General features: G+C 39.8%; 1 protein-coding gene across 6 annotated transcripts in view; it reads right to left on the reverse strand.

The window, feature by feature from the left end:
- The window catches only part of brd4 (bromodomain containing 4), a 177,679-nt gene that overhangs the window by 16,152 nt on the left and 150,356 nt on the right, over nt 1-11,171 (reverse strand). For 5 of the 6 annotated variants that reach the window (XM_043694781.1, XM_043694780.1, XM_043694778.1 and 2 more), the window contains 4 exons: nt 5,803-5,864; nt 3,203-3,440; nt 1,288-1,863; nt 299-405 (listed from right to left, as the gene is read on the reverse strand). In XM_043694781.1, the coding sequence (XP_043550716.1) occupies nt 299-405; nt 1,288-1,863; nt 3,203-3,440; nt 5,803-5,864 (983 nt within the window). The remainder of the gene's footprint in view (nt 1-298; nt 406-1,287; nt 1,864-3,202; nt 3,441-5,802; nt 5,865-11,171) is intronic. The other variant, XM_043694777.1, reaches the window with a different exon arrangement.

Here is an 11,171-nt window from a genome sequence, read left to right on the forward strand (position 1 = left end):
CTGAAAATGTAGATCCACAGGGTTAGCATATGATATTGGATTCACTATGACATTTCCTGTTGTTATAAGGCCGAGTAATGCTGACTTGTGTAGGCACACATGATTTGAACCATGTTTCACCACCCCAGTGCCTCACACCCATTCCTTACATCCACATTTGTCAGGATGCTGGCTGGGAAAGTTGACAAAAATGCTTTTCAAATTATCTAACACACTTACCAGTCAAGAGTGGAATAGACTTCAAGAAGCTCCATATTCAATGCACTATAAAAAGTGACTTCACACCAGTGTTGCTTACCTGCTTCTTATTCTGGGTAGTTCTCGGTGGTGACTGGACAAGGGATGGAAACTGTGGCAGCGGTGGGGAATGCATCAATAGCGGTGAGGACACGTCTGCCAAATGAGCTGAGACAAGAATACCAAAAATCAAAAGAGGCAAATAATTTCCCATCAAAGCAGTTTGTAACTTTTTTGACACCCAAATTTCTGAATTCCAAGTTTGCGCACAGTAGTTATGTTTCTGTAGTGCATGGACTCAAGAAAGCTACTTGAAGATGGACACCTTACACTAGATATTTTTCAGCAGAAGCCATCTGATTTTTATGTACAAGTATTCATACTCCTCTACAACAAACCTCCTAGGCTCTCTGGAGAGAGAGACACACACACAGATGGACACATACAATTGTAGAGTGATATTATCACTGGACTAGTGATCCAGAGACAGAAGCAGATTAAAAACTGAATTCAAATAAATTTGGAATCAAAAGCTAACTTTAGTAATGGTGACAAAACTATAGAATGAAAACAAATGAATTGGGTCAGGAATGTCCTTCAAAGGAGGAAAGTGTCATCTTCACCTGATCTGGCCTACAAATGATGTCAAACCCTCAGGATGATCCTTAAAACACCCCTCTGAAATGGTGTAGTAAGCCACTCAGTTCGCAGGCAATTTCAGAGAGGGAACTCACGTTGGTCTCGCCAGTGACACCGACATCCCATGAACTGAAAGAAATGCTTAAACCTGAGCATTTACTGTTCAAGGAAAACTATGGTTCAGACAAAGTGGGTGACACTTTGAAAGAACTATTCAGTTTAGTACCATTCTCCTGCTCTTTCCAAGTAATCTATCCAATCCTGATTTTAGTTTTCCCTTTCAAATACAATTTCCTCTTGATAAATTCATATGCAATTAGAACATGAGAGGTGCCTGTACTCCAGGTTGACAATGCCCTACCATGTCCCCACCACAAGTATTCTCACATAAATTGCTGCAGGATTCCTTACCTGTAGAGTAAGGGTCAGGCTTCGGCTGTCGCGGTGAGTGGTGGTGCTGGATGACTTGCTGGGGTTTCGCCTGCTGGGGAGGTTGGTGCTGTGGTTGCTGAGGTTGCTGAATGTGGGATGGAAACTGCATAGACTGCATGTGAAGTGGCCTCGGTTGATGCTGCTGCGGCACCTGCTGCTGGGGTAGAGGCTGGGGCTGGGGATGTGCCGGAGGCTGAGTGTGAGGCAGCGGCTGGGGCTGAGTATGAGGGGGTTGGGGCTGACTGTGGACTGGCTGGGGTTGGGGTTGGGATTGGGATGAGGTCTGGACTGTTGAGAGAAGTGGGGTTTGATTCTGTGCCTTTTGCAGCTGTTGCAAATACAGATGCATCTGACTAGGTTGAAGGGGAATTGAGAGACGAGGTGGTGGCTCCTCTTCTTCCAGCAATGCTGGCGGTTGCGTCATCTGCGGTGGCTGTAATATAGGCTGTGGAACCATGGGTGGGGACTGTGCAAGGGGCCGTGGCTGTTTTGGAGGTAGTGGTGCGGCTTTCCCGCTGGGTCTAGATGGCTGTTGAGGCAGACTACTGTGCAAAGCTACAAAAGGAAAAATATCAAAAGGAGAAATTGTTATTAAGTTGCTCTTTTCAAAAAAGAGGTTTAATAAGCAGGAGAACTGTCAGAAATAGTTTTAGATGTCCATATTCTTTACATGTCGTCTCACTTCTGTAGCATTCAACTGTTTCTTAAATTAACATGAGTTTTATTTCCCATTACTGTCACTGGAATTCCAGCCCATGTTGATCACTCCCAGTTTTGAAAACATTTCAAAACATGAAAAGTACCCTTTACTAGCTTGAACCCACATTTCCTGAAGCAGCTCTTGAAATTTGTTTGAATCTTTATTTTGTCCATTTCAATATACCACTACATGATTACAAACAGAATTCCACTTCCTAGGCTTTTTTCACATTCTTTAATTATCAGGAAATCCCTCTCTACTGCTTCCAAGGTCTGTCTCTCAATCCCAATCTCGAATGGAACCCACAGGCACTCTACCCAGCATGGTTAAGTGGTACGGGAATAGCACATAGGATACTTGCCTTTATTCGTTGAAGCATTGAACCTTAAGAGCAGGGAGGTTATGGTGGAGCTGTACATAACACTGGTTAGACCAAAACTGGACTTCTCTGTGCAGTTCTGGTCACCACATTATAGGAAGGTTGAGATTGCATTGGAGGGGGTGCAGGGGAGATTCACCAGGATGTTGGCTGGACTGGAGTATTTCATCTATGAAGACAAACTAGATAGACTTGGGCTGTTTTCTTTCGAGCAGAGAAAGCCAAGGGAGAGGTCTGACTGAGATTTGAAAAATTATAAAGGGGCATGCATAGCTAGAGGTGATGGGAAGAAACGTTTTCTCTTGGTAGAGGAGTCAATAACCAGCCATGGAGATTTAAGACAAGGGTCAAAGCTTTAGAGGGGAATGAAGGAGAACTGTTTACACGCAGAGGATAATGGTTATCGAGAACTCCAAAACATACAAGGCTATAGGCCAAATGTTAGGAATGGTATTACAGTAAAGACACTTAGCGATCAATGTGGACACTACAGATTGAAAAAACTCTTCCCATGCTGTAATATTCAGATTCCAGTGTGTAGAGAAAGCAAGGTCCATGTACACAAAATTAACGCAACTTGTAAGTATGTACCTATAAGTATAATTTATTCAGCAAACATTTTTGCAACAAATGATAAAAAGCACACTAAGTCTCCAGACGATGGAATATTTTGTTGAAATTCAAGCGGACACATACACAGCATGGAAGTTCAAAGGGAGAAAAGCCACGAAATAGTGCAGCTTCACAAAACCTCTCAAGAGTGATGCTGGACCTTCCTGAAAAGGTGAAAAATTAAACCAACCATGTGAACGAACCTGGAGGAGACACCACCGAATGCTGAGAGAGATGAGGGGGAGAGTGCTGCTCAGCAGCAGGTGGCAAATGCGTTTGCAGCTCACTCTGGTGTGGAAGGTGCATCATGGGTGGCCCAAAGTGTGGCATGGCATCATAGGCATTGGTCAATATCTGTGGCTCCATGATCGGAAGAGAAGTGGGCATAAACTGAGGTGACTGCTTCATCGACTGTGGCTGCTGGTGGTGGTGGTGGTGCTGCTGCAGAAAAAGAGGGAAGAAAAGTTTTCATTATACAATGCTGAGTAATAAATGCTGTAATCAATATCATACTATTGGTTTAATTTTAGGTCTTAATCAGGCATTTTATATTTTATTCATCTTTAAGATGCCCTGTGTATTTTTCTGGAATTGGCTTATTCATTATTTGATTAAATATCAAGTATTTTCTCCTCAGCTCTGCTAGTCATCTCACTCAATAGCTAAGCACCACATATTTGCTCCCAAGTTTAATACATTAAATATAACAAACTGCTGGTATACTCATGTGACCCAGATGAGACAACACTCCATTCCAAATTCCTGTCATTTGGTCCTCAACTTGCAGATGCGTACAGTAAATGGGGATCAACAACAGGACTAATATTAAAACTGCATCTCCCAGTTTCTTTGGTGTTAACAAATGGCATCACACAAACGTACTCCAAAAGAACAAGATTGGCAACTTCAAAATAGTGTGCACCATGCTTGGAGGTATTATGCTGGAAATGGCAAAGCTCATCTTGAACTTTATCTTTATGAAGCAACTGCAGGAGCTACAACAACAGCCTTACCCAGCATCATGGGCTGTGAGGGCAGGGAAAGATTGGGATCAGCAAGATTGATGCTTCTAAATCGACATCCTTCAGGGAAGAGGGAGTTGGAATTGTTGACTCTGCAGTCAAGAAGTTAAATGCCATTCCAACATGCACATCACTGATTCCCATATGACATACTGTATAGTTTTACTCTGCAGGAATTTGGCGAACACTCTAACTTCTACACAATTGCCATTCAAAAAGCAAGAGTTTTACATAACCAACAACATTAATGCAATCTCAGACATAGGAGGTCCTGCAGCTACCAATATCCATGATTGCTAAAATTCCTTTTGGTGGCTTAGTTGGTTATACAGACCCCTACCTTTAAAGTCCACAGTATCACACAATAACAAAGAAAAACATTACCAACAGGCAATCAAGCATAGTTTAAAACACAGTTTATAAATGAATCTGATGAAAAAAGCTTGCAAGATTGAAGCTTTACAGTAAACTTTAAGCTAATATAGCTCGACAGCATAAATGGATTTCACCAGCGTTCTGCACAGAATCTACTGAAGTGATTCACTAATTCACATTATACTCCCTGTAGAAAATTTAGAAATTGATCTGATCACTCAGTTTAGAAATGTTCAAAAGATTTAACTGGATAGATTAAAAGCCTATTTCGTCTCCCTGAGTAATGAACAAATGAGCTAAACCATTTAAAAAGGGAATTCAATGATTCCTTCTCCCACAAGGATAGTACAAATCTGGAACTTTTTCTAAAATATTGTGAAACAGATCCAATGCAAGTTGACGCTGAAGTCGGTAGATTTTTGGCAGCAAGATATTAAGGAAAACAGGAGTTGAGGTAGAGGTTAACCATAATCTAAATGAACACTAGAGCAGGCTTCAGGGATAAGTGACCTCCTCATGTGCTCCAAAGTGTACATCATTCCAAGTTACAGATTTTTGGTGATGTTTAGTTACCAGAGCAAACAAATATTAGGGAGAAAGGTGTTGGCAGATCTCGAACTTATTCATTTATCACAGAGAAGTTGACACTGAAGTATTATCTTCAAGCATGTCACAATTATTAAATCAAAACACTTCGCAACTTTCTACATTCTTCAAACAGGTTTAACATAAGGCAAAGAAAAGCATTGCTGTAGCATTTTTGTAAGCTTTTAAATTTGGGAATTCCTCTAGGAGGACTACGATAAAAAAGGCTCTTTTTAATATTAATACATTACAGTTCTCAAATGACATATTCCAGCTTTCTTCTTTATTCCATCCCTCAACAGTACATTTGCAGCACCAGACCACAGCTGCAGTAAACTGAAACAAGTCCTTTGATGGTGTCACTCAAGCCCAGCATAGCAGCTAACAGATTTCCCTGATGTGAAATTAGCCCAGTTCAGTGCTACCAAGATTATCTGTGGCCAGGAGCAAAGGTGATGGAGGAGACTAAACCCCTACACCTTCACGACATGTAATATTTTAAGACTAAGCAAGATCCGAGACATTAGGCCATATTTTCCTCTCTCCTCCCCTCCTCATCAAAAATTACTTGAATTACAAATGTGCAAATATATCAGGAAAGCTGACTTCCTGCCTGTTGTCTTGGCTAGCAGTGATAGAAACATTAAAAAGGTGGGGTATGGAGGGGGAAGAAACAGAAAATCAAGTGAAACAGCACAGTATCTTGGAAATCTGCATAAAGTAAGTAAATTTGCAAAGTAGCAAGTGAAGAGACGCTAAAAACCCCAACCCATCCCGAAAGTAAAAAGAGCACACAGTCTCAGCCCATCATTTATTCCTACCTTCTTCTGCTCCCGTCCAGAGCGATTCTTGTGGCTGCCATGTTTGGCTTTAGGTGGCATCTCTGCAGAAGAGAGTTGAAATTGAGACGTGCTGGCTGACGGACAACCGCATCTAATCCATACTGTATACAAAAGAGCTCCAGCTGACTTTTTTTTTCCTTTAAACAGCTCCAACAGAGGACCTGCTTACAGCAGATTACAGCAAGAGTTGTTTACATCCCAAGAAAAATGTATAGCAGCCTTTGTATAGGAGGAATCTCTCTTTTTAATAAAGGGCTAGAAATTACAAATTTTCCCCAATTTCTTTGCATTTTTGCCTGATTGCATCCACCTGTAGCCACAAGGTATGCATGTGTCATCAACCAGCATGATTTGCCTGGTTCCAAGTTACCCTTCTGGATTGTCTGTCCTTCCCTTGGGGATTGGAATTATGCCTCTATAAATGAATGAACACCCCAATTCTCCATCAGTACAATGTTTAGTTCTACTTTTCATAGTAACTCATTTGGTATCTTATAGAAATACGAGTAGAAGACTCAACCATGTAATTAAAGTCTAACAACTAATTATATTCTATTAAGATATGTACTGGCTGCACATTAACCTATCCCCTCAAAGCTTAAGAATTAAATGTAACGTGACAGTTCAGATTCCCACTTCAGGAGTTTACTATTGTGCTTCAATTGCTGTCCTTTGCTCCTACAACATTGCTTTTTTCCTCCATTACAAAACAACATTAGCAACCTGTTTCTAAGTACTCCTGTTTTTTGCTGAATGAATACCGACAATAGGGCTTAGGTCTCATTTTCTCTCGCAGAGGCAGCATGTCAATCAACAGGCTCCCTTTCTTCAATGCCTCCCTACTATGAGACAGCTGTGATAAGCAATTATCATTTCCTACAATTCTGTAGGCCAATTAGCCAGTTTTCTTTTCTATATCAATAACTCAGTTTCATCACCTGACCATTCCAAATTCCTCTAAACCGGTTTAAAATGAGTCTTTCAAATTCAATAGCAGACATCAACTTAAGTGAGCAAACAATATTTTGTCTGCTCATGAAAAACAAACTTTGAGCGCCACAGTATCTAATTAATTGTGTTTGTATGAGACTGGTTTTCCATTGCCCTTCCAACTGCTGACCCAAGGGATGAACAAATCACAGCATCAGTTTCTCCTCATTTAATACAACTAGAGACAGTAGCTGTTGAAAAGTTCAATTTAATTAGCGTCTTATTAATAGGATACATGCTATTTTGTCTTCGGGATTAATAGAATTGCAATCAAATCTATGAAGGACTGTTTTTGGCACAAATTAGGTGATTTTCAAACTCCAGTTCAACACATGGTATAAACAACAGTCAGGTCCACAGAGGTTAAAGTACTACTCAAACGCTTACACCTCTGTGCACAAATAGTATTATGGATTAACGCGGTTTTGTCTTTTTGCATTGTTCCTCAGAGCACATTGATTACACATTTAAGTGGATTGTTTCATTGTATTATCTTCCAGCAAGGAGCTAGTTAAATGATTCCAAAGACATCCTCCAAACCAGTTCACAGCATATTTCAACAAAAGGTACTGTTAATCATGCAGTAACTTTAATAGGATCATGATAACATCTTTTCACCATGGCTAACATTTGATTGCTATCAAAATTACTTGTACTTAAGACACAAAACTGATTTATATTAGCATAGAAAACAATAAGGAAATAACATGGATTTTCTCAAATAATTCACTGATATATCCTGATCCCAAATGAACAATTCAGTTACAAAAACATTTTTAGTTATCGCCTCCCTCCTTGGTCCAACTTTTCTCTAATAGCTTACCTAAACCATTTTCAGAAAATGCCACATTACAATATTCGGAATAGGGCAGGAAACTACATAAATATCATAGCAACAATCTGGACCTCAGATTTAAGAGAATGAAATTCATATCTTCAGATAACCAAAAAGATAGCTTCCAAAATGGAACACACCATCACATACATAAACGACTCAAATCTACTCTAACTTGCATTTAAAACATGCCAAAGTACACAGAACACATTTAGTACCAAAGTGGGGAAAGAACAGACATGATCTTAACTTGCTCAAAGTTTGCTTTCAAGGAAGAATCTGAGGGAGAGTGTTGAATGGGTTAAGAATGAGTGCTTTTCAAACAAATTCTCACTTAAAACAGAACAGAGATATTTTAGACTTTTCACAAAACAAACCAATACGTTGAGAGAACTCTGCATGAAATAGCATACTAAAGTTGAATTTTTGATTAAACTAGTATAAATAGATTAAAAATAATTTGGCATATTGTTCAGACATAAAGCTGGAACTTGCTAGAAAAATGAATAAAAATAAAATTCTCTGCAAAATGGCTTTGCTGAATGTGAAAAGGTTTCAACAGGCTATAGACTTTTTTTTTTAAAAGAAAGGTTACATAAATATAAACCTGACTGGTACCTATAAGGTACACTGTTTTCTCTGTTTTGCCTTAATGGGTCATTTATCAAGCAAACTTGCTCAGATTTTGCCTCTTTAGTATAGTCTCAAACACTGCACATTACGCCAAACTTCAAATTTAAATGAACTGCAAAGCAATAAAGCCTCATCCAGCATCCTATAAACCTGCAATATACTGTAATTTGTATTATGGTTGCATGTACAATAACTCTCACAATAACTAATCATTTTCTGGAATGTTACATGACTACCGGCAATAAAATATGCTTGCCATCTACTCTAATACAATACAATGCGCTTTGCCAAACTGATGAGGAGCAACTTGGGATTCGTGTGCCTTCTTAATCAAGATAGTGACATGGAGCCTCCAATTTTCTTCAAGGTTGGAGACAGTAAACTGAATCAATAGTTTCTTCACCGTCTGCTTTGGTAAAGTCATACATGTCTGCTTGGGTTTCCTCCGGATGCTTCATTATCCTCAATTGAGAATGAGAATCCCTCGTGTGGAAACAGGCCCTTTAGCCCAACAAGTCCATACCAACCCTCCAAAGAGTATCCCACCCAAACCCACTTCCCGGCATTTACCCATGACTCATCTACCTAACCTATACATCCTTGAACACTATGGGCATTTTGGAACAGCAAATTCGCCTAACCTGCACACCTTTGGACTGTGGGAGGAAACTGCAGCACCTGGAAGAAACCCACGCAGACATGGGGAGAAGGTCTGTGTGGAGTTTGCACAGCCTCCCGAGGCTGGAATCGAACCAGAGTCCCTGGTGCTGTGAGGCAGCAGTGCTAACCACTGAGCCACCGTGCCACCCATTTGAAATATCAAAGAACATTTGAAATGTTAATTGGACTACTGCCAAAAAATACGAATTTTTTTTTGCTGTTAACCACTGTAATGCACAGCAGTTGGACATGTTAATTTCTATTCTAAACCTGGGATGCCTCAATTATCTGACTGAAAACCATTCAGAACGCCAAAAAACTATTTTGATGTTGCTTATATCTACACAAAAAAACTGTGCAGAAGTGATAATAGCAGATATCCCAATATAAAAGCAGCTAGATTAGCTCAACAGGAGTTATTCAATTCACTAAAGATCTCCCAAGAAACACATGCTCATATTGAAATTCAGCAGGTTGAGCCTTCTATTTGCCTTTTAAAATAACTGAAGTCACAGAAAAGCAGTCAAGGGTACACTCTCATTTACATTCTAGTCCTGAAATATCAATGTATAAATTGCATTTCGCAAATCCCCAGCTAGCATCCTTTGTAAACCACTGATGGGGTTCCATGTACAACAGCAAGAATTCAAGAGGATTTATTTAGTAACTTAAGCAGAATTAAACACAACTACTTCAAAAACTAATCCTGAGGTTCTTGCTTGACGTGTCTGATCATTTAATGTAGACCTGAAGATTCCATGTTGTTAATTATTTCAAAAACTGAACTGTCTTTCCTCAACTTTCCAAATGTGTGTAAATAATTATCCTTTTACCTACTTCTTTTACAGATTGGCTCTTTCAATTAACTTGACAAATCGTAGGCAAGTAGTAAGTGTGCAGGGAAGGACCAGACATTGCATTTTCTGACCAACAGCTGTATGACACGGATTACTACACTTAAGTTCCAAAGTTCCTGTTCCCAGTACCTTAACAGCTGATGTATAATCGCAGAGCTTCAGATGAATGTTGGTGAAAAGAAGTAATTTTTCTCCCCATTTAACAAACTATTCCCAGATGAGTAGCTACTATTACTGCATGTTTATAATTCTTATTAGTAGTTATTGAAGATTGAAGTGAACACCATTGTCTCGCAAAAAACACTCGAACTCTCAGCAACATTGGAAGATGTGGGACAATGAAGCCAGAGGGAAGCATGCTTGAAAATCTTCAGTAGATGAAACTGAAAAATCAAAACTAAATTTACAAATAAGGACAAAATTTTGGGGAAGAGCGCACATTATGAAATAAAAATTATGTTAATATTACTATCAAAATACACACTTACACTAAGAAAAAAATGCAGAATCTATCATTTACCATTTCAGGTTACAACAGAAATACTTGCATATTTCTAGTTTTCTGTGCACACGATCACACTTGAGCACTCACTGTAAGCAAAGGGGCCATAATTCACTTCCATGGTGCTAAAATGAACCAAAACTCCTGTTGATTATTCAAACAGAACGAAAGATGTAAGCAGTGATCTGTGCAACAGCACTTTGGGTTTCTTTGCAGGTAAGAAGAAATATTGAGCAGCAGCTAATTTGGTTCAGATGCGAATTGTTCTAAAATATTCTATACTTAAAATAGCTGCTGAGAACTTGACATAAAGTGATCTCATCTTTTAAGAAAACCTGCATCACGTAGGTACAGTTTGCCTTGGCCACAAACACACTGGTATTTTAGGCAAGCACAATTAACAAATAAACATGGTCAAATTATCTAACATTCTTGTATCATTTAGTCCAAGTTACATCTTTCCTCTCTAAAGGCAGACATGTCTTGGCAACCCCCTGACTTAGGTCACTGCAATCCAATGGCATTCTTTTCAAATTAGGGTGAGGAAGATTTCAAATGAAAGCAGGGATTACCTGATGCAGTAAAATGGCACCAAAAACTTTGAGATCAGGGGATAGGGAGAGACAGGAGAGGGACAGCAAAGGGGCTGTGTGCCCAAGGGGAGGGCAGGGTCTGAGGGGAGAAATGGGAAGGGGGCAGGATGAAAGCATGAAGCAAGTGGCGGGGAAGAGAAGCTGGGGCTTTTAGAGGGAAGAGAGATAAGCTGTGGGAGGGGCAGAGAGAGAAGCTGGGAGTGGAAGAGAAGCTGTGGAGGGAGAAGCTGAGTTGGGGAGGGTGGGAGAAAACCTGGAAGGTGGGGAGGGGGGAAAAT

The sequence above is a fragment of the Chiloscyllium plagiosum genome, chromosome 8 (assembly GCF_004010195.1).
Source record: "Chiloscyllium plagiosum isolate BGI_BamShark_2017 chromosome 8, ASM401019v2, whole genome shotgun sequence".
Taxonomy (NCBI): Eukaryota; Metazoa; Chordata; class Chondrichthyes; order Orectolobiformes; family Hemiscylliidae; genus Chiloscyllium; species Chiloscyllium plagiosum.